The 24,306-nt window shown below is 42.2% G+C and overlaps 1 protein-coding gene across 2 annotated transcripts in view; it reads left to right on the top strand.

Annotated features, from left to right (window-relative positions):
* LOC106579155 (BRCA1 DNA repair associated) overlaps positions 1 to 12,926 on the top strand; it is a 48,153-nt gene extending 35,227 nt beyond the window's left edge. For both annotated transcript variants that reach the window (XM_014158759.3, XM_014158761.3), the window contains exons 19-21: positions 2,597 to 2,670; positions 4,052 to 4,112; positions 5,030 to 12,926. In XM_014158759.3, coding sequence (XP_014014234.1) covers positions 2,597 to 2,670; positions 4,052 to 4,112; positions 5,030 to 5,124 — 230 coding nt within the window. In that variant the 3' untranslated portion in view covers positions 5,125 to 12,926. The remainder of the gene's footprint in view (positions 1 to 2,596; positions 2,671 to 4,051; positions 4,113 to 5,029) is intronic.
* The last annotated feature ends 11,380 nt before the right edge of the window (positions 12,927 to 24,306 follow it).

The following is a 24,306-nucleotide window of genomic DNA, read 5'->3' as shown; positions in this document are numbered from 1 at the left end:
GCGGCCTTCTCGTTCGACTGTTACTTAAGATGATCAGGGCCTCAAGCCAACTTTTTTTAATGTAGAGAGAATGTTTGCTAAGTGCATGGTTAGACCATGTGTCGATACTGATAGGATTGAAAGAAAAGCAGTGCTGCTCTTGGATCAGCTTTCATTCAAATTAACATTAGAATTATTCCACAATACTTAAAATGAGAATTATTCCACAATACTGACGAGGGATCAGCTCCGAGCGATATTACCACCTATGGCTGCCAACAGTAGCGGTGCATGGGTAAAATCACTGGAGAAGCCAAGCCAGGAAAAAAAATCTATATTACAACCCAGGTGTTGTGATAATTGTGTTGTTTGCTCTATAACCTGTTAATGCATATGCCTCGACACTATGATACATAGGCTGAGACAGTAGGAAGATACAGTGGCAGAATAAATTCAACCACACCTTTTGTTTCATTACAAAACCGGAGAGCAAAAACTGTCCGGTGAAGTCCACAAAACATATTGTACGTAACAAACAGTTACATGACCTACAGCATGGTCTAACAAGTTAATGTTTCAAACTACTAAACAGCTTTTGATTTAGAACCTCAGAGTTACCACAAAGAAAACATGCGTTGCCTCCACTATTCCAGCACCGTTTCAACTTTAACATCTAATCACCTAAAAGCAAAAGTCGAAAAAAACATGTTGACTTGTAGAGAAACGCCAATACCATCTTCCACTCAAGTTGCCTAAACGGTCTATGACTCTGTCATGATACAGTACACAGTTTAGTTTTTGTTGTCCTAGGCTACCTGGATAAAATGCCAGCCCAGCTAGCTACAAAAGTAGGGTGGTTGGTCGGGGTGGGCGTATACCACAAACGCCTAGCAACCTAAAGGTTGCGAGTTCGAATCTAATCATGGACAATTTTAGCTAATTAGCAACTTTTGAACTACTATCTACTTTTTTGCTACTTTTACGTTTTCCAAATTCGTAACATGCGCTATATATACAGAAGTATGTGGACACCCCTTCAAATGAGTAGATTCGGCTATTTCAGCCACACCCGTTGCTGACAGGTGTATAAAATTGAGCAAACAGCCATGCAATCTCCATAGACAAACATTGGCAGTAGAATGGCCTTAAGAGCTCAGTGATTTTCATCGTGGCATCATCATAGGATGCCACCTTTCCAACGTGTCAGTTCGTTAAATTTCTGCCCTGCTAGAGCTGCCCCGGTCAACTGTAAGTGCTGATATTGTGAAGTGGAAACATCTAGGAGCAACAACTTCTCAGCCACGAAGTGATAGGCCATACAAGCTCACAGAACAGGACCGCCGAGTGCTGAAGCGCGTAAAAGTCCTCTGTCCTCGGTTGCAACACTCACTACTGAGTTCTGGAAGGCAACATCAGCACAAGAACTGTTCATCGGGAGCTTCATGAAATGCGTTTTCATGGCTGAGCAGCCGCAAACAAGCCTAAGATCACCATGCGCAATGCCAAGCGTTGGCTGGAGTGGTGTAAAGCTCGCCACCATTGGACTTTAAAGCAGTGGAAACGCGGTCTCTGGAGTGATCAATCATGCTTCACCATCTGGCAGTCCAACGGACATATCTGGGCTTGGCGAATGCCGGAAGAACGCTACCTGCCTGACTGCATAGTGCAAACTGTAAAGTTTGGTGGATGAGGAATAATGGTCTGCGGCTGTTTTTCATGGTTCGTGCTAGGCCCCTTAGTTCCAGTGAAGGGAAGTCTTAATCCTACAGCATACAATGACATTCTAGATGATTCTGTGCTCCCAACGTTGTGGCAACAGTTTGGGGAAGGTCCTTTCCTATTTCAGCATGTCAATGCCCCTGTGCACAAAGCAAGGTCCATACAGAAATGGTTTGTCGAGAACGGTGTGAAGAACTTGACTGGCCTGCACAGAGCCCTGACCTCCATCCAATCGAACACCTTTGGGATGAATTGGAACTCCGACTGCGAGCCAGGCCTAATCGCCCAACATCAGTGCCCGACCTCACTAATTCTCTTGTGGCTGAATGCTGCAGGGACTTGCTTCCAATGTTCCAACATCTAGTGGAAAGCCTTCCCAGAAGAGTGGAGGCTGTTATAGCAGCAGGGGGGGGCAACTCTCTATATTAATGCCCATGATTTTGGAATGAGATGTTCGAGGTGTCCACATACTTTTGGTCATGTAGTGTGTGTATATAGTACGTTTTGCAAATTCATAACATATTGTAATTCGTAGCTTATTAAAAGAAATGGGTGATAGACATCCACAAATTAATATATACCATTCATATCATACAAAATGGAGGGTCACCGATTTACGTACAGAATAATACGCAATCCTCTGAGACCAAGTTGCACTGTCATACAGATAGCTTAAACATCTTCATTATAAGTTTTACCAGAGATGTTCTGTGAATAAAGTGACGCAGTGGGGCAATAAAAAGCATCTGACGATGCCCTTTGGCTGCCCTACGAATTGTCTGGATCACTCGTAGACGTGCAAAGGTTTTCAAGAGTCACGTTACTAATGAAGGCTCTGGGAAGGCTCTGTCTCTTAATCAGGATGTATGTCTTTCTCGCTCTCTCCCTTTTTCTCCAGGTCAGATGGAGTGGATGGTGGAGCTTTGCGGCGCAACGGTGGTCCAAGAGCCACTTCTCTTCACGGGTGAACTGGTAAGAATGTCTGTCTGACCTTGAAAATGTTCTGTTATTTGTCACATGCGCCGAATACTACCGTGAAATGCTTACTTGCGAGCCCTTCCCAACGATGCATCAGGCTAGATGATGATGATAATAAGAGTAAAATAAAGAACGGACGAGCAGCAGCATATGATGAGAATGAAAGTGTGTGTGTGGGGAGGGGGTACAGAGTGTGTACAGTGAGCTCCCAAATGATTGGGATTGTGACACATTTTTAGTTGTTTTGGCTCTGTCCTCTAGCACTTTGGATTTGAAATTATACCATGACTATGAGGTTAAAATGCAGACTGTCTAACTTTTTAATCCATATCTGGTGAACCGTTTCGAAATTACAGCACTTTGTACACAGTCCCCCCCCCCCATTTTAGGGGACCAAAAGTATTGGGAGAAGTTGTATGCGTATTAAAGTAGTCTAAAGTTAAGTGAGTTAAACGCACAAATATCATACCCCCCCCCCCATTTGTGCGTCTAACATTCTCTCTCATTATTGTTATTATTATTATTAACGATTCATTCAGGATTATCTGTAATCATGGTAGAATCTACATTAATGTAGAAGTGCTTAGAAACATATTCTATTCTTATTTACAATAAAAGTGACTCCAAAATGACACAATACATAATTTACCATTTAATTTCTATTGGGCACAAAATTATCTGAAACACCACCAAAACAAATGCGTCCAACAAGTTTGTAGAGTCACAAGCTTGATGTAATCATTGCGTGCTAGGAATATGGGACCAAATACTACACTTTTGAAAACTTCAATACACATATAAGTGAATTTCTCCCAATACCTTTGGTCTCCTAAAATGGGGTGGACTATGTACAAAACGTGCTGTAATTTCTAAACGATATGGATGAAAATACCCTCAAATTAAAGCAGTCTGCACTTTAACCTCAGTCATTGTATCATTTCAAATCCAAAGTGCTGGAGTACAGAGCCAAAACAACCAACAACATGTGTCACTGTCCCAATACTTTTGGAACTTACTATATATAGTATTTCTAAGTATCCCTTAGAGTCAGTGCAAGATGAATGCAGATAGTTCCCTCTTCACGCATTACAAGTCTAACATCCACACACTACTACACTCAACAACCAAAACTATGCTCAAGTATTGTGTGTGTGTGCGCGTGCGTGTGCGTTAACCCTGGAGAAGGGCTTACTGTGTCTGTCGGCTGTAAATATCACAGTGTGGGCCTTTTGTAAGACCTGTGTTGTAACTGCACTGAAAGAACTGAAAGTGGAGAAATACTAAATGACTCTTGTTCTTTACTTGAGTGGATAATTCCGGATACAGTAGTGGGGAAGAGGGGATTATAAATTCTCTCTTTGTTACTTTTTGTCAGAAAACTCGTCAGCTAATAGTGGTACAACCAGGCTCGGACCAATCACCAATAAACTACCAAGGTGAGTCTCCCAAGTGGAAACACACACATTCTCACTCGCGCGTGCACACTATCACACACACACAGTCACACACATATTCTCTTTCACACACATTTCCAACATTTTTCTCTCTCACACAAACACACACACCGTTAGGCTCCATTCCGAAAAATGCTGTGATTATGGTGCCGTCCCGGCCAGCGACAGGGCGGTTACATAAGTCATCCACACCCTATCGCCCTGAGGCTGAAGCACCGCACAGGGATAGACCTCTAGTGTGTCAGACAGAGAGGGGGTGGGGAGAAAAAGCTGTGTTTGTGCGTACTATCTGGGGGTCTGAGAAAAAAAAAAATATATAAAAAAATGTCCGCTGTAACAAATGGACTAATAAAGTTAAAGAAGAAAATGGAAAGGGGGTGATGAGAGAGGTGGTGCAGCAGCATCCTTATGGGGCACCATTTTAAACATGCTATATTTTGTCAAAAATATCAATTCTGTGCCACAAAATACAATCTCTTTCATTAAAAAGTTACTAACGGCACCACACCCAATACATCCCTCTCCCGGTGGTCTAGTTCATGTAGTTACATATTTAACGTGGCCTTTCTTACCCAGCGTCCGCAGGCTCTTCCAGGTAACCAAGTTATACCTGCTAGCCCCTCTGCACCATTGATTTTAATGAAACACACAGACGTGCACACATTCACGTCGCACCGTCTCACACACTACACACATCAGTCCATACACAAGTTAACACAAGGTAACACAAGGTCACGCTCACATTGGGAAGAGCAAATGGTGTAAGAAGTCGATCCGCTGTGTGTGATGTCATATCGCTGCGTCTACCTGTTTTAGTTAAATGCACCTGTGGCCATTTTGTTGTTGAGGGTGTTGCCATAGCAACATATACCTCATCACTTCCTGTGTGTTCTCCACAGCCCTCCAGAGGATAGCCACGGTCATTACCCGTGGTTGGCTATTTGATACCGTGGCAACCTACACCCTTCAAAGCCTCGACAACTACAGAACGTAACCTCAAGACCTGGTGTCACATCCAAATCGCCCCGCTGGCCTGGACCCACTACACTAAGTTCATTGGTGTGATACCCAAATCGTTCCCTGGTCTGGATCCTGTCACTAGAGGCAGTCCCTGGTGTCACGTCCAAGTGGCTCCCTTGCCACCCTCCTTTTTTAATACAGTGCCTTCAGAAAGTATTCATACCCCTTGACTTATTCCACATTTTGTGTTACTCTCCTATCTACACACGGTACCCTGTTAATGACAGTGAAAACATGTAAAAATAAATAAATAAAAAAAATTGCAAATTTATTGAAAATTAAATGCATAAATATTTAATTTACATAAGTATTCACTCCCCTGAGTCAATACTTTGTAGAAGCACATTTGGCAGTGATTACAGCTGTACGTCTTTCTGGGTAAGTCTGTAAGAGCTTTCCACACCTGCCCATTATTATTTTCAAAATTCTTCAAGTTCTATCAAGTTGGTTGTTGATCGTTGCTAAACAACCATTTTCAGGTCTTGCCATAGTTTTTCAAGTAGATTTAAGTCAAAACTAACTCAGCCACTCGGGAACATTCACTGTCATCTTGGTAAGCAACACCAATGTAGATTTGTCCTTGTGATTTAGGTTATTGTCCTGATGAAAGGTGAATTCATCTCCCAGTGTCTGATGAAAAGCAGACACAACCAGGTTTTCCTCTAGGATTTTGCCTGTGTTTCATTCCATTCCCTTTCTTTTTTATCCTGGAAAAACTCCCCAGTCCTTAATTATTACAAACATATCTATAACATGACGCAGTCACCACTATCCTTGAAAATATGGAGAATTGTACTCAGTATTGTGTTTTATTGGATTTGCCCCAAACACAACACTTTGTTTTCAGGAGAAAAAGTGAATTGATTTGGCAATTTTTTTGCAGTAATTAGTGGCTTACTGCAAACAGGATGCATGTTTTGGAATATTTTTTTGTGCATGCTTTCTCTTCACTCTGTCAATTAGTTTAGTATTGTGGAGTAACTACATTGTTGTTGATCCATCCTCAGTTTTCTTCCATCACAGCCATTAAACTCTTAACGGTTTTAAAGTCACCATTGGCCTCATGGTGAAATCCCTGAGCGGTTTCCTTCCTCTCCGGCAACTGAGTTAGGAAGGACGCCTGTATCTTTTGTAGTGACTGGGTGTACAGATGCACCACAGCAATAGGTACCCTTTTGCGAGGCATTGGAAAACCTCCCTGGTCTTTGTGGTTGAATCTGTTTGTTTGAAATTCACTGCCCGACTGAGGGACCTTACAGATAATTGTGTGGGGTACAGAGATGAGGTAGTCATGAAAAAGATCCTGCTAAACACTATTGCACACTGAGTGAACCCATGCAACTTATTATGGGAACTTATTTAGCCTTGTCATAACAATACTTGTTGACTCTAGACATTTCTCCTTTAAATTTGTAATTAATTTGTCAAATTTATGGGGTATTGTGTGTAAGCCAGTGACATCTCAATTTAATCAATTTTAAATTCAGGCTGTAACACAAAAACAAAAACATTTGAAAAAGTTGTGAATACTTTCTGAAACCACTGTATGCCTAAGAGACAATCCATGATCAACCAGTTCAAAAATTACTGCACTTTACCCCATCCCCCTGAAGTTGTCTTGTTTTTGTCACCATGACTTCCTTTAAAATAGTTGTTATACAGTCACTTTGTGTTATAACTAAACTCTGTGTGATGTACATAAATGTAATGTTCTCTTACTTAAAACGACTCGCATGGAAACAAATTATATATTTTTGTACCCTGTGAGAATGAGAAACCAATGACCTGAAGAGAGCCAGAGGCTGGTGTTTTGTTATATATGCACGCATACATACGCATGCGCACGTGTTCGTACAAACACACAGGGAAAGCGAACAGGAATCTTAATAGGGTGGTACAACATTGTCGTCTTTTGCCTCCGTTCTCCCTCCCCCTCTGTTTCCTCCGAAAACCCTGGCATACCCTGAAAGCAACACCGAAAAGGGGGACGCTTGTGGGGCTCACAGGCCTGTTACGAAATGTTCTCCAGTATTTGACATTATACACTAACTGTGCTTCAGGCCAGAGCATCTCTGTGAATCAGTAGCATATTGCAAGAGGGGGCCAAGCACAACACTGTTCTATGGGGTAGGAAAATATACCTTTGTTTGAGGCCCGGGAGCTCCAACTGGCTTAAAACCTTTTATCAGACACACTTGTTGTTTAGCGCCAGCGTCATCTGAGTGTTTTTCATTTCAGAAAAACCTATTAGTATTTATTTACCTTGACTTCCCGGTACGCCGTTCTCTTCTCTCAAGGTCTCATGCATTTTAATGTTGAAGCTTTTTACTCCTGGTTCATTAAAGCCCACTATGTGTATCCTACAAGGCTTTCAGACCCCTGTTCACTAGATATCCTAAACAAGACCAGTGTGGAGAGAGGGGGCGTGGGGGGAGCAGGAATATGCTCTGCCAGTAGCAAGCGTTCTACTGAATTATTGAACAGGCGGGAATAGAAAGGAAGATAGCGAGGGTAGAGATTGAGAGGACCACAACCACATTAAGGGCGCCAAGGATGGCCCTCGTCCATAAATTGAGAGCCTGTTGCAATTCTGTGACTGTAAGTAACCTAGGGTAGCCTGACATTGTTTGAGACCTGAAGACTTGAGTTAGCTCCCTGAGCTGATGCCTAGGTTTTGCTCAACAGGCTAACCACAGTCTTGTGGCGGGCAGGTTATCCGGGTTGCATACCTGGTTGGTCACATAAGCCTGGGAGGTTGTTCCTGATAGACAAAGTTGGTGGTGTCCTAAATATTGTGCTATGAAAGACTTTGTAGCTCACTAGCACGGTTAGCGGCATGTGGTAATGTAGAACCCTAGGGGGACTGTTCATCTAAACTCATTTGTATGTAAAATAACATACCACATGTGCTTCGGACAATTTAATCGATAATGAATTTTAAAATAATAATAATAATCTTTACTCAATAACACATTTGGGTACTAACCTCAATGGTAGCAGGAAGGGACTAACTTTTCTCTGATTTTTAGCTGTCATACTGTAAGTTCACCCTCCTATAGAATGGAGAGAAATAATGAATTTGATCTTAAACATTTATTTTTTTCACTCTCAAGGCGCCGTATGCTATGGATGCATCAGGTCAATGAGAATCTTAATAGTTGGAACCCATGCATAGGAACAAAGGACAGTTGTGTGGCGTGTTGTAATGGAGCACCGTTCCTGCTGTGAGAGACAGAAGGCCTCATGTCTGTCTTGACTATAATTGGACCCCAAAGGGTGACAATATCTCTTAACGATCATATATGGAAAAAGCACCGTCTAAATAATGTATTGAAACCAGCCAAATGTATGCAAGACAAAAACATTGATATGCTTAATGCTATACCATATGTTTGGCAATGTTATATGTCTGTTGGTCTGCTATCACAAGATGGAAAGTTAGTCCTGATTCCCAGTTATAAGCTTGTAATAATATCCCTATATAGGGTTGTACTTTTATGGTAGACCGCACTGAAGGAAGAGTGACGTCTCTCCCCTCTTCACGGAGTCCTACCCTGTAGACCGCAGCCGACTCCAGGTAGAAGTTGGGTTATAAATATCGACAGAGACTTTGCCTGAGCTCCTGGAAGTGTTTCGCCTGCCGCTGGTTTATTGATTGGCGGTGCCCACAGGGCCTGCTATACTACTTTATCGTCTGCTGTTTTATACATTATCACCTGCTGAGGGAATCTGGAAAGGTTTTCATCAAGAAGTCGTGAATTAGACGGGATGATATTATGCATGTATGCACACGCATGCATTGTTTTAAATGGAGTCTTATGCACATATACGCTATATATACAAAAGTATGTGGACACCCCTTCAAATTAGTGGATTCGGCTATTTCAGCCACACCCATTGCTGACAGGTGTATAAAATTGAGCATGCAGCCATGAAATCTCCATAGACAAACGTTGGCAGTAAAATCTCCTTACTGGGGCCTCCCGGGTGGCGGAGCGGTCTAAGGCACTGCATTGCAGTCCTTGAGGCGTCACACAGACCTTGGTTCAATCCCAGGCTGTGTCACAGTCGGCCGTGACCGGGAGACCCATGAGGCGGAGCACAATTGGCCCAGCATCGTCCGGGTTAGTGTACGGTTTGGCCGGCTGGGATTTCCTTGTCCCATCGCGCTTTAGTGACTCCTTGTGGTTGGGCCGGGCGCCTGCAAGCTGACTTCGGTCGCCAGCTGGACAGTGTTTCCTCCGACACATTGGTGTGTCAAGAAGCAGTGCGGCTTGGCATTGTCGTGTTCTAGAGGAAGTATTGCTCTCGACCTTCGCCTCTACCGTGTCTGTAAGGGAGTTGCAGCGATGGGACAAGACTGTAACTACCAATTGGGGAGAAAAACAGGTCAAAGTAAAAGAAATTAAAAAGTGACTTTCAACGTGGCACCGTCATAGGATGCCACCTTTCCAACAAGTCAGTACGTCAAATTTCTGCCTTGCTAGAGCTGCCCCAGGTTAACTGTAAGTGCTGTTATTGTAGAAACTTTTAGGAGCAACAATGGCTCAGCCGCAAAGTGGTAGGCCACACAAGCTCACAGAACGGGCCACGGAGTGCTGAAGCACCGAAGCGTAATAATTGTCTCCTCGGTTGCAACACTCACTACCAAGTTCCAAACTGCCTCTGGAGGCAACGTCGGCACATGAACTGTTAGTCGGGAACTTCATGAAATGGGTTTCCATGGCCGAGCAGCCGCGCACAAGCCTAAGATCACTATGCGTAATGCCAAGCGTCTGCTGGACCGGTGTAAAGCTCGACACCATTGGACTCTGGAGCAGTGGAAATGCGTTCTCTGGAGTGATCAGTCACACTTCACTATCTGGCAGTCCAACGGACTAATCTGGGTTTGGTGGATGCCAGAAGAACGCTACCTGCCCGAGTGCATAGTGCCAACTGTAAAGTTTGGTGGAAGGGGAATAATGGTCTGGGGCTGTTTTTCATTGTTCGGGCTAGACCCCGTAGTTCCAGTGAAGGGAAATCTTAATGCTACAGCATACAATGACATTCTAGACAATTGTGTGCTTCCAACGTTGTGGCAACAGTTTGGAGAAGGCTCTTTCCTATTTCAGCATGACAAAGCCCCCATGCACAAAGCGAGGTCCATACAGAAATGGTTTGTTGAGATTGGTGTGGAAGAACTTGACTGGCCTGCACAGAGCAAGTCCCTGCAGCAATGTTCCAACATCTAGTGGAAAACCTTCGCAGAAGAGTGGAGGTTGTTATAGCAGCACAGGGGGAACCAACTCCATATTAATGCCCATGGTTTTGGAATGAGATGCTCGACGTGCAGATGTCTACATACTTTTGGCCGTGTAGTATATTTGTCTTTGAGCATTTCATATATAAATGTAATATGTTGATTTGATTGAGTTTTGTTGCGTCACGATGAAGTCGGGTCAAATGTTCTTGGCTAATGTCTAATATTGTCTGGTCTGAAGTACTTAGCGGCCGAGTCCTTTACATTACTGTTCTCCTAGCAGCGGGATATTATCCTTGTATTTGGTTAGTAGAGACCTTACTGAGTATTTCCCACCCCACTTTAGCCGAGAAATTTATAAAAGTTCTCTACAAGCCAATATGTATCCCATGTACAGTCTATTAGTGTATTGCATTTGGGGCTATGGCGGGGGCGAAGAACGACTTGGTGCTGGAAGTTCCAAGTCATGAAAATCAAGTTCTAGACTCAAGTTGCCTAATACAAAACTGTCTTAACCCCCCTTTTGGAACATCTACAATTTCATAATTATTCATGAACCTTCAGTTTAAAGAAAGAAGTGCACGCTTCGGACATACCATTGACGACCAAGTATAGCTGTTAGAATTCAGCTGAAAGCACTCTGAAATCTTGCATTCAAAATGCCAGTGTCCTCATTACAACTCTCCAACTTGAACAAGGCGGTTGTTGACTCCATCATGGCCGAACAATAGAAGAAAAAAATTGTCACAATTCTGACTTGCGGGCCTTTCAAATGCCAGATGTGCACTTTGGTGTGACGGAGCCCTGAATGCTGTTTTCAGCATTTCCCCCAAAGTCACAGAGAAACATTGGAGTATGGATTCAGCTTAACTGTCTTTGACAATAGCATGCATTTTATTGGAGACAAGAAAAAAACACTGAATTAGGCCTCAGCTCTTTCAGTACTTGTCTCAATGTGACATTGTTTCTCTGTCCCAAACACAGCACATCAGCTGAGTTATTGCACTGTTTTACGAGAGTGATTTTTAAGGGCCAAACAACAATGGACATATTCAAATGGCTCAATAGACAATGGCCAATGTGCATAAAGATGTCGGAATTCAAATATAGTATGATGTCATTGTTTTAGCCATAGAAATAAAATGAACAGAACAGGCTTGGAACCTCTAACCCTGTCAATTTGACTGGTATACTCATGGGTCCACTCGCAATGGCTGTCTGATATTGTGATGCACTAATTTCCATGGTGATGTAGAATGTTCATTGAAATGATGTTAACTGATGTGGTTAATTCAATGGAATGTGTTTTTGTAGTGCCTATTTGAGTTGAATCAACAAATCACAGCACATATTGATGTGTTGATGTCCTGCTTTGCTCCTATGCAAGTATACCCAATGGCTGTCAGTCTAACCATTATGCAATCATTGACTTGAATGGGGCATCCCATTCTATTCATTCTGTTTCTATGGCTTTAGCACTATCTACTGAGTTTTTAAATTGTGATCAACATGGTTCAATGCACCAATATATCGGCAATATGTACTTTATTTTTTCATTTTGTTTTCAAATTGGACACATCTTGGAGATAAAATTAGGATGATGTATACTGTACTAATGCTGATACAAAAAAAAAATTAACGGAGAGCAATGTATAATACAGCGACCTTAGCCAACAAGGCATTTGTTGTAAGTGTATGGAGACCGCCATACTACTTGCGCCTTGTGGAGCAGCGCAGAGCTGTCGGGAAGGCAGTTTGTGTTTATACAGGACCTGCCGCCCCCCACCTATCGTCAACCGATCAGTGTGGAGCTATACGTAGGTATATTGAGCCCTCCGCATTGTTACAAAATGTGGGAGGTGCACAGCGGTGCAGTACAGAGTTGCCCATCTCTGGTCTAAACAGGTGAAGCCAGATGGTTAACTGGGCCAAAAAAAAACTGTCTTCTCCAGCAGGTGGCGTTTTCCATTCCTTTGCACACCAAGCAAGGAGTTTTTGCATGGAGGTCAAGAGTTTGAATGGCTTATTTGCTTTATTAGGTTTATTTGATCTAACAAAGTTTCGTAATGCTAAGGTTGTTACGAGTGTACTGATATAAGTAAGACACATGACATCCTGACAACTTTGAGAAAAAACACTTATCACAGTTGTCGCGAGATGGTGAAGCACATTCATGACATGAGGAAAGTAGAATAGCATCTCTCGCCATTGAATGCAGGCAATTGACGTCAACACCACACGATTATTCAAAGAAAGTATTAAAATAACGAGCTGTATCTACCAATCCAAAGAGAGGAAAGGGCACGAGACGCCGTTCCGCTCTGTGGACAAGAAATCCCATTTTTAGGGTGGAAACATGGGTGTCTTATCATTATATCCAAAACTCTGATCTAAAGCAGGGGTCCGAGCGGATTGTCGGGGGCCGGAACATAGTTATGATAATCTGTACACTGCAAATTGACCACAACTATGACCAAAAATGGATTTGTTCATTTCAGAAACAGTCAAGTCTCAATGTAATAAAGGTATGAAATGATCACGTTTCTTTTTTTATTCATGGGAATACTTGAAACGATTTCCTAAATGAAACTAATTTTTAGCTGAATTCTGGATGATTTTGTCTTTTTTTTATCCAAAACTAAAATATATATATATTTTTGCTTTGGGTGGGCAAAGAGAACTCTCTCACAGGACGGTTTTGGCCCACAGGCCACCTGTTGCCGACCCCTGGTCCGAAGTCTGCGTGAAGGAAAGGACATTCTCGCATCAAGTTCAGTTTTTATAAATGCTAACTCTTGCGGGAAAAATGTTGCATGCACATTTTGAGGTATATTTTGTACGTATGCACGGTACATATGGTGTCATTTTAGAGTCTGCTTTTCTCCTCATTTAACACCGATTTACTTAATAAAAGGCACATCTCAATAGGTTCAGGTATGTCATGACAGCACAACTGGGGGGGGGGCTTTCCTCTTTTGTTCTCTATTTCTCTACTGTTCCTCAAGTAAGGAGGGAGGCTGATGACATCACAGATTCCCATCAGACAAATTACTTGAATGCCCTACTCGAAGTTTGCAGTTGTTTTGCTCAACTTATTTTTTTATTCTTTAGTGTGTGTACTGTAGCTAGTCTTGAATGATGGGGCAAAATGTTGATTTCTGCCTAAATTGACATACCCAAATGTAATTATTTTTCATGAGATGGCCATAATCAATAACTGGTAATGTTACACAATTTAGAAAGGTCTGGAACTCACCTGTCTTGTAAAAATATAACAAATTGCTGAGGTGTACTCACTTTTGAGGACACAAGCTCAAGTGCATAGTACAAATATTATGAAAATATGAAAAATCACAGTGGGGCAATAGGGCTTGAAATGACAAATGCTTTGTAAATATAATAACAATCAAATTATAAACAACATATAACATTTAGCCTTTCTTAGAACTCTAAAATAAATGTGATCAAACTTAGTAACAGTACAATATTTCCTTTAACTGACAAATAATTTTCTCCTAAATGTCCACTGAGCAGTGCAGACACACGATTCAATTGTGTGCAGATTCATTACAACTTCAGCTTTAAGCACAAAGTGACTTCATCCTGTCTGTGACCAAGAGAAAGTGGACATGTTTCAATTCTATGAAATGATTTAGTATTTCGTTTTTTTATGTTGTGACATCTAAATACTGCTGAGAATGTCACAGCGAGATGAAATGTCAACTGTTGGATTTGCTAGACGTTCACCTTTCCGCTGAACATGTGGTAGTGGAGAGCAGACAAATGGGGCTTTCTGACACTATAAGGCCCTACGATGTTCACAGGGCGCTTTGTAAAACAAAATGTCAATCGGAACCAGTCCAGAACCGCTCAAAGTCCCCCATATAGGGCTTAACATCTAAGAGGCTCTAGACGATGTTACAGAATTCACGGGCAGTTCAGCATATTTAGGTTGGGGGAAAAGTTGATGCAAAACATTGTTGAATTCAAATGTTCAGCTGAATGGTCCACAACAATTTGCAATAGTTTGAGTTTCTGTAAGATAAAACAGTCTTTTGCCAAATTACATACATTACTGCAAAAAATGAAAACATTCTTTCAACACAGTAAGTAGACCAGCTTATGTAAAATGATTGACTGTATGGGTAGGCTACAGTATTTCTAAGTAAAAGTAGCATAACATCGTAAACCTATTTAATCTCAGAGCCTATACCAAGGCAGGATATAGAAACACTATAATCTATAAACAACATATTGACAAACAATTCATCCTTTCCATAGAAGTGTGGGTTGTAGCCTTCTTTTAAAATTGTTTCCAATATAAAATCAATCTTACAGAATGTGCGGACATGCACTCGCTACAGGCAGCGTTCATGTTTAGTTTGTTTTGATATTTTCCAGTGTCTTTTTCAATCTGCCCACACCTCGACAGAAATGTGATCAAATATGACATTGCTCCTTCTTTTATAAGCTGCGCTTGGCCTAATTCCAATAGTGCCAAATTATACAGCAAATAAAGGGCGTTACTGACACCATAAAAAGGTGTACGGAGGGTGTATTTCCGGGCATGAGTTTTAATGCCGTTCACCTCGTGCACAATTTTACTACAGGTCTGATTTATGATGGGAAACATGGGTATGCATGGTGTGCGCAAAGGTTATATTTCTCAATATTTTTCGACCTATTATTTTCAGAAATGGCGCACGCAGATATTTCATGTGAAATGTACGCGAAGGTCATGAGCCCTATGGGCCCATGTCAAAAGTAGGGCAATATACAGGGAATAGGGTGTCATTTGGTACTAAACCATTGTCTTGTTAATAGCTCTACATAAAGGAGCGTTGTAACCTAGTGATCAGACATTTTGTACCAAACAATTAAGTGTGCATTGAACAAAATTATTCAGCTGACATGTGGAAAGAAAGGTGGACAGATTTGTTGAAATATTGATGTGGAGGGAATGGTAGGAAGAGCTAAGCCTGGACTGCAGGCTAGGCTACATCCCTTTGTGAATGATGCTGCTGCTGTTGAAATGTATTACAAGGGAAATTAGCTCTAAACAGTCTGTGAGGCCATCTGGCGTGACTGCTTGTGTGTGAGATTTGTATGTACTATATACCAGGGGCACAACTTTGGTTTTAGAAGTGATGTGTGTAGGGGAGACTCCAAACAGCCTACCCAACCCCCTCAGAGGCGTCCGCATGGTCCTAAAGCACACCGTTGCCTTGTTTTGTATCACATTCCAATGATAAAACTGGGAGGGACAAAAATTATATTTAAGAGTGTCCCCCCAGTCCCCAGTGAAAGTTTCGCCCCTGCTATATACTCTGCATGTGCTTGTAGCATGCTTTAACATGATTGTATGTGTGTAGGGGGCTGGTTGCCTTGAAACCTGAAGACATCATAGACTGGTTGCCTTGAAACCTGAAGACAACTTGTTTGCCACCTGGGTGAACAGTTAGCCACTTAGCCTAGCAAGGATGACTGCCTTTGAGGTGATTTGAATCTGTGCTTTACTATGCACCTAGGCCCTATTTACTGGTATATCTGGAGCGAATGTTGTTTTCCCCAAAATGATATTCTGCAGCCGTGTGAACAGATATCAGGTTGATTTTGTTCAGTATTTCTGTTGGTGAATGACAGCCTCAGTCACTACAGTGTGCTGTTTCATGGTTCAGTATCTATTTAAAGAGACCTGTACACCCGCTGCCAGGGAAGCTCAAATTTAAGATATTCATGGAGAGTTCTTCACATAAATATTTTCTCTCTCCAGGTAGGTCTCCATCTAATTGGTGACAGATTTTCATGCGAATATTCAAAAATCTGCATAATGAAAATAAGCGCATTTTCTCACCAGTGGTGTGTTTCCACCAAATAGACGTGGTACGGATAAAAATCAGTGTGTGATGAGGTAGTGCACATAAGAGAAAAATGTATTAAGTTTTCATGTACCGAAGAAAAATCTAAAGTTCAATATGTTTCCATCACATTTTCACTGATAGCTTTGTCACAAACTGTTGGGTTAAATAGCAAATGTGCCTACTCTGGTCTTGGTACGTTCACTCTAGCCAACAGCAGGAGCGAAAATCTGATATCAACTTTGGAGGGGACAATTACATGACATTTTCTCAAGAGTAATTCCTGAGGGGGACACCAAAAGTAGTGCTGTAACACAGCCTACATTGTAATATGGTAAATGTATATTGAGGAACCAAAGAAATAAGGTGTTTGCCGTACTCCTAACTACCGGTACCCAAAACTACACAACTAATCACAACAGCAATACCATTGCCTTTAACAAATCTTAGTTCAGTCACCAGTTTAAGTTGAGAGTGGGGGTATCCATGGCATTTTCCAATTATGTTCCTATTTTACAAGTAAACAAAATTGAGAACCTTTCATAATGTTGCCAAACAAAGACTCAACAAACTTACCTGAGACTCCGTGTGTCCCTGCATATCTGTCCCCAACTCTGCTGTCTGTGTGCCATCTGTTGCCTGCTCTGCCTAGTGACATCATTGTGAAACATTTCCATTAGAATTTCATTTCTTTCTTATGAACATTTTATCAACTAGTCTTTGAGATATTAGGCTACTAGGGTTCTTACTTTGCATTTTGGTGTACTGAAAAATACTCTGATGTCCGTCTTTTATTTTTCTGCCATTTTTCTACCTGGCTGGCTGGCTACACCCACACACAGTGTGTAGGTTATTTACAGTAGGAGATGGGCTTCTATCATCTTATCTTTTATCATTCTATTTGGGCTTCGATCTAAAAGGTAGCTAGCAAATGTGAAACGGATTAAAATGACAAGAGTTGACAGCTGTATGAGTTCACCATTTACACAACATATGCTGCAACCTTTTGTAATTTTAATAGTTTGTTTCATATTGGCTGGCTTCCAACAATAGCTGAATTTGCAAAGCTAGCGAGCACCAATTCCGTTTCAGTGGTGTTTGCTATAATCTTTGCTACCCGGGTTAAATAAAGGTGAAATAAAATAAATAAATAAAAGTTCCCTTGCGACAATTTAGCTTTTGCAACGAGACCATTAAATATATTTAAGACAATGGTAGAAGAGAGTGTAGTTCTGTTCAGTTTGGACTCCAGTTTATTGCTAACCTTATCACAGGGACTTTGAAGCACTAACTTACATCATCTGCATGCCGATCTTGGAATAAATTGACGATAGCAAAGATTCCATCTTTGACGAGGCCACATAAATGGAATAGGTACTAGCTAGCTTAATAGTTCATATTTGCGCGCTAGCTCTGCATATTCAGCTAGTGTGTGTGCGCGATTGACTGGATTAACCTCACGTCAGTTACGTTCATTGAGTGCCTTTCAGACAGTGGATACGACCCCTCTGTTACCTTGCCAACTAAGGAACTGGCAGTGGATCAAACCATTGTGAGGCAAAGGGTGGGGGGGTCGCAATCTTTTGAAACTTAAGAACGCGCTATTAAGTGTCTATAATCAGCACAATTGCTTTCATTGCGTATTATTAATATTATTGAAATTACATAGTTATTTTTCAGTGATATATTGGGGGGACAAATCATATTTTTCCCAGGATGGGGGGGTCGTGTCCCCCCCGGGATTTCCGCCCCTGGCCAACAGCTGGCAGATACAATGCAGGTAGGCTTGTCTACATGATGAGATTATTATGGATAAGAGATTCATATTATTTGCCAAACAGCAGTAAAGCATCATGTCACCAGAATAAGACTCATGATATTTATTGGAAAGGAGCATCAAGCTCATCACCTTGCACTTTCACCACCCTGTGAAGTTCACAAGTTATTTCAGCTGTAGCCTGATAAACTGCACGGTTTCCTGAGTTGTGGTGGGAGGACCGCACACTAACCATATCACCGACTGACTCCAAGTTTACTTAGATAAGATGGTTATTATATCAATATTTGCTCATTAAGGTGTCTCTACCGCCATTTGTCGCGTGATTAATTTTATCGACACAAAAACATCCCACCATGTCGAACTAACAAATTATCTGTCGGCATTTATGAAATTGTACCGAAACGCCCTGTTTCCATCACAGCTTTCGTGATTGGTTTTTATATGGTATGACTTTACTCACATAAAAACTGAATGGAAACGTGGTTACTGTAGGTAGGCCTGGGGTATTTAAGTGCTGTCTGTGTCTGGGATGTTCATATGAGGATGTGTGTGTGTGTGTGTGTGTACAATCAATCTTGCAGAATTCACGGACAAGCACTCGCTGTTGGCAGCGTGCATGTTTAGCTTGAAAAGAATCACTGCAAAATATCAAAACATTCTGCCCACGCCTTTACAGAAATGTGATCAAATATGCTATTGCTCTTTCTTTCACATATTGCCGTGGCCTAATTCCAATAGTGCCAAATTATACAGCAAATAAAGGGCGTTATTGTCACCATGAAAGGTGAACGGAGAGCGTTTTCCTGGGCGGAGTTTTAATGCTGTTCACCTGTGGACAGTTTTATTACAGGTCTGGTTTATAATGGGAAACATGCTTATGTATGGGGTGTGCCACGTTTTATAAAGCTCAATATTTTTTGACTTACCTATCCCTTTCAGAAATGGCGCAGGTGTGAAATGTACGCAACGGTTATAAATGAAGCCCCTGAGCCCTACGGGCCCGTGTGTGAAGTAGGGCACTATATCGGGAATAGGGTGTCATTTGGGAAGACGCCATCGACTTGTTAATGGCTCTACATAAAGGAGCTTTGTAACCTAGCAATCACACATCTGTACTAACCAAAAGTGGGCATAAAAAAAAAAAAAAATCATCTGACATACGGATCTGTGTGGAAAGAAATATGGACCGATTGTTAAAATATGGATGTGGAGGGAATGGTATGAAGAGCAAAGCCTGGACTGCAGGCTATACAGCATCCCTTTGTGAATGATGCTGCTGCTGTTGAAATATATCACAGGGGAAATTAGCACTAAGCAATCTGTGAGGCCATCTGGCGTGATGCTTGTGTGTTAGATTTGTATGTATTACGTAGTACGTGTGTGCTGGTAGAATGTTTTTATGTATGTGTGTAGATGAGACGTCATAGACTGGTTGGCTTGATCACCATGACCAGGCTGAGACCTGAAGACAGCTTGTTTGCCACCTGGGTGAACAGTTAGCCATCCTACTTGCTAGGCTAAGTGGCTGTCTTTTGAGGTGATTTGAATCTAATGTTCTTTACCATGCATCTAGGCCATACTTAGTGGTATATCTGCAGCTGATGTTGTTTTCCCAAAAATTCAATTCTTCAGCAATGCAAACAGATACAGTATCTACAATGAACAAAAATATAAAAATATAAAATAATCCTTCAATAATCCTGTTATTCACTCTGTTGTTTGGCTTTGCCTAACCTTATATACTGAACAAACATATAAATGCAACATGTAAAGTGTTGGTCCCATGTTTCATGAGCTGAAATAAAAGATCCCAGAAAATGTCCATACGCACAAAAAGCTTATTTCTATCAAATTCTGTGCATAAATTTGTTTACATCCCATGTTAGTGAGCATTTCTCCTTTGCAAATTTAATCCATCCACCTGACAGGTGTGGCATATCAAGAAGCTGATTAAACGGCATGATCATAACACAGGTGCACCTTGTGCTGTGAACAATAAAAGGCCACTCTAAAATGTGCAGTTTTGTCACAACACAAAACACAAGTTTTGAGGGAGCGTGCAATTTACACGTTGACTGCAGGAATGTCCACCAGAGCTGTTGCCAGATAATTTAATGTTATTTTCTCTACGATAAACCGCCTCCAACGTTGTTTTAAAGAATTTGGCAGTACGTCCAACCGGCCTCACAACCACAGACGACGTGTAACCACGACAACCCAGGCTTCTTCACTGAGGGATCGTCTGAGGAAGGGGAGTGGGGTGCTGAGGAGTATTTTTTTTGTATGCAATAAAGTATTTTTGTGGGGAAAAACTCACCCAGTGGGTGGACCTGGCTCCCAAGTGGATGGGTCTATGCCCTCCCAGGCCCACCCATGGCTGCGCCCCTGCCCAGTCATGTGAAATCCATAGATTAGGGCCTAATGAATGTATTTCAATTGACTGATTACAGTTCATAGAAGGAAACTCAGTAAAAATCTTTGAAATTGTTGCATGTTGCATTCATATTTTTGTTCACGATAAGTGATGTCTGGGATGTTCATATGAGGGTGTGTCTGCGTGTGTGTGTGTTGTCAACATTCCGTAGTCTCGCCACTGTGAATAGAGTGCAGCTGTCTGGATGAGCCGATTTGCTCTCTCACGATTACCCCGCTCTCTCTAGCGGCAGAGGTAATGTTTCAGCAACCGTTTTGGAACATCCCTTACATCCCTTACTCACACACACACACAGAGACACACAAACGGACTCTCTCACACACTAAGTGAACTCCCTCACACACACACACACACACACTGCTGCAGTGCAAACATCGCTATTACCTCACAGGAGTCAGAGGCCCCTGTCATCTCCACACACACACACACTCCGTAGTTACATTGTCGTAAACACTTGTGTGTGTCACCCTGGTGTGTGTGTGTGTGTGTATATGTGTTTATCACGCTACGTGTGGGTGTGGAAAAGAGTTACCTGTCAGTCCTGGAGCCCTGCGCTGGTTGTCTCCAACTGCTGTGTGGAGAGCAGGAGGAGAGTTCGAGCCCTCGCGGACACAGGCTGCAAATATGTTTTACCTGCTCAATTTTACATGCTGTTTAAATGAGTCATGCATTGTTAATGCCTCACTCTCTCCACAGACATGGCAGCCGTAACCATCGCATTGTCATAATGGCTTGCGTTACTGGAGTAGGATGACGTTACACTGATCTGAAGTCAGTTTTGCTTTGTTCCCCCATAATGGTTAAGGTAAGGCATCGGGGAGGGTGAGCTGATCCTAGATCCGTGCCCAAGGGTAACTTCTGTTTGGAGCGACGTATTACAAAGCGGTTTTATGGGCCCTTAGCACTGATTTACAGTCAGTTTGACATTTTCTCCCCTAATGGTTAATGTTAGGCATTGGGGAGAGGGGGGGAGCTGATCCTAGATCTGTACCTAAGGCTAACTTCTATTCCAAAGTTTTATGGCAGCTGACACAATGCAAGCGGGAGCCACCATTAAAGATGCAGGAGGGTCTGGTCAGGGAGGGCCACTAATCATGCATATTTATGGTGGGATTAAAAGGAAAGATGGACCCCCTCTCTAAATTGTGTGCGTGTGTGGAGCTAATGATATAAACTGGAGGCTCTATGGGCCTCTGTGTAGTTAACATTTCATATAGTATATAGATAGACAATACACCCCTTCCTCCCTCTAGCATCCGACTGTGTGTACGTACACAGACACACAGTCTGGTTGCTCAGTCCTGTGGGGCATGTTGACAACAGGTGACATATCATAATGTTTGTGTGTGTGTGTGTGTGAATCTGCTCCAGGGGAGAACTGCTTTGACTTGGTGTGTGTGTGACCGTTTTTTCCCCAATGGTAAACGGCCTGAGTAAGACATCTTCATTTATCCACCATCACTGGTTCTGAGTCTCGTGTTTATGCTTACAGTATTCTTATGAATGCCTTTTTTATAAGGTTTTTGTTTGGCGGATCTCATTGTTATAGTGACATTTGTCAATAAAACTCGTGAATTTAACTTTTTATGTCAAATTGGTTTACATTTTACCTGTAGCCCTGCTTGTCCTGAAAAGAAAACAGTAACATGCTTCAATGTGAGGCTAAATATGAGGGCTTGCCAAGCAGATACATGAAACTAGTGATAAAATCGGACTCATAGGCTGATTTGACTTGGGACTGATAGACTAGAAATGTTTTAAACCTATCTACAGTATGGGTAACTATTAGATGTTCAATGTTTCTTTAGAAATGATTTCAAAAGGAATAGTTGAACTATTAAAACGAGCGTTCAGTTCACGTTACAGGGTTGACCTTTAAACCTGAGGGACAAATGCAAATTAATTACTAATCACGTTAAATAAGTGAAACATTTTCAAAATCTAATCGTGGAACGACCCTTTTATTCAATATACTGTGTGGCTTTCTCTGCTTTATAATAAAATAAGCCTTTATAATATCTGTCATAAATGTTCAGTAACATTGAATGTATTATAGGACTCTTGTAACTACTTTCTAACAGTTTATAGCAAATGCACTAAAAGTGTATCATAAGGCATTATGGGAAAGGGCTACAACTGAATGCCTTCAACTGAAATGTTTCTTCCGCATTTAACCCAACCCCTCTGAATCAGAGAGGTGCGTGGGGGGGGGGCTGCCTTAATCGACATCCACGTCTTCGGTACCCCGGGGTAACAGTGGGTTAACTTCCTTGATCAGGTGCAGAACGACAGATTTTTACCTTGTCAGCTCGGGGATTCGATCCAGCAACCTTTCGGTTACTGGCCCAATGTCTGTGCCTCATAAAAAATGTTTTTTGTCTCTACATGGACAGTGATTCACAGGGTGGAGGTGACAGAGGAGGTCGAACTGAATTGGCCTCGTGGTTTGTGGGTGAGTGTGTCGAAGCTGAGACCAACGAGAGGCACGCTAGAGGTGCGAGCCACAAGGCCCTAACCAAGGTAAGCCGGCCAAAGAGCTGTTTCCAGGCCAGTGAGCAAACGCATCCTAATGAGGGTCACTGACTGGAGGTTGATCCCCCGCACATTAGACAGAGCTGGCAGGTGATTCAACAAACTCATGCAAACCAGTTGGCCTATGTGACACACATTTCACCCAGGGTGGTGTTCATTTGGGTGCACTGTAGCAAAACATTTCGCAGCGTAAAATGAAAGCAAAGCATTTAGTTATTATTGCACAAGTTCAGAAACCTTGTTTCGCTCAGTTTCTGACCATTCTCTTCCGTTTTCTCTCCTAAGCCTGACCTAGATGAGTGCAATGCTGTTGCTGTAGTGACTGGAATTCTGATGGCATTGACCCCAAATGACACAATTGTGAACAGACTGTGGTCCACGCTGTAGGAACACTAGCTGCTTCTGGCGGTTCAAGTAGAGTCACATAGAGGACAAGAGGAGATGGGGTGAGTGTTTGCTAAACATGGCCACTAGCCTTGGGTTAAAGGAAAGGGACAAGACGACAAGGTGAGGGCAGACAGAATGGAAGTTTGTCATCTGAATGTTTGCAGAAGGCTCAGCCAAGGGGTTGATGACTGTATTAGTCTACACATTAGCTCTAGGGTGAAGAATTAGAACCTACTAGTACTGCGTTAGGGAGTAGAATGTGTTGGAGCTGACTAGTTCTGGGTTGCAGAGTGGACAGTGTGGTGTAGTTGATTGACTAGCTTTAGGTTATGGGGTAGAATGTAGTCACGAAAACAGAAATATCTTTGTGTCTAAAGCCACTTGCCAAACACTGCGCTCACTCCAATGACAAATACATTAAAAAGGATCAATAAAATACTATATATGCACAAGTGTGGACCAAAATGGGTTTATTAAAAGCTCTAGTGAATGCTTAGACCGTGATACAAGACCATGGCTTGCAATACCAGAGTAAGTCTCTGTGACTGGAGGCCAACACTGGCCTTGCCTTGGGCGCACGGCACGACCTCGCACTCCAAGCCGCATGGAGACATCGCGGTGACGCTGTGAACTGTCACTTTGTGAAATGACACTGCTCACAGAGGCGGTAACTTGCTGGGGGGGGATTTAGGAGGAGAAACTGTGGTGAGCTGTGAGCACTAGAAAATGTCACACTAGAGGGCTCAAGTCTACCGACTAGGCACCAATCTATATGTGTAGTGTTACGATAGAACACTAGAACTAGTTTAGATTGAAGCACTAGAACTTAACTGGATGTGCTCTACTGTTGTTAGCCTACTTTTCAGAACAAGGATTTTTGACTTTGAGAGTAACTCAACGTTTCAAAGCTGGAATTCTAGTATTTC

This window comes from Salmo salar, chromosome 19, assembly GCF_965601325.2.
Source record: "Salmo salar chromosome 19, fSalSal1, whole genome shotgun sequence".
Classification (NCBI taxonomy): Eukaryota; Metazoa; Chordata; class Actinopteri; order Salmoniformes; family Salmonidae; genus Salmo; species Salmo salar.
This window is presented reverse-complemented; position numbering and strand designations above follow the sequence as displayed.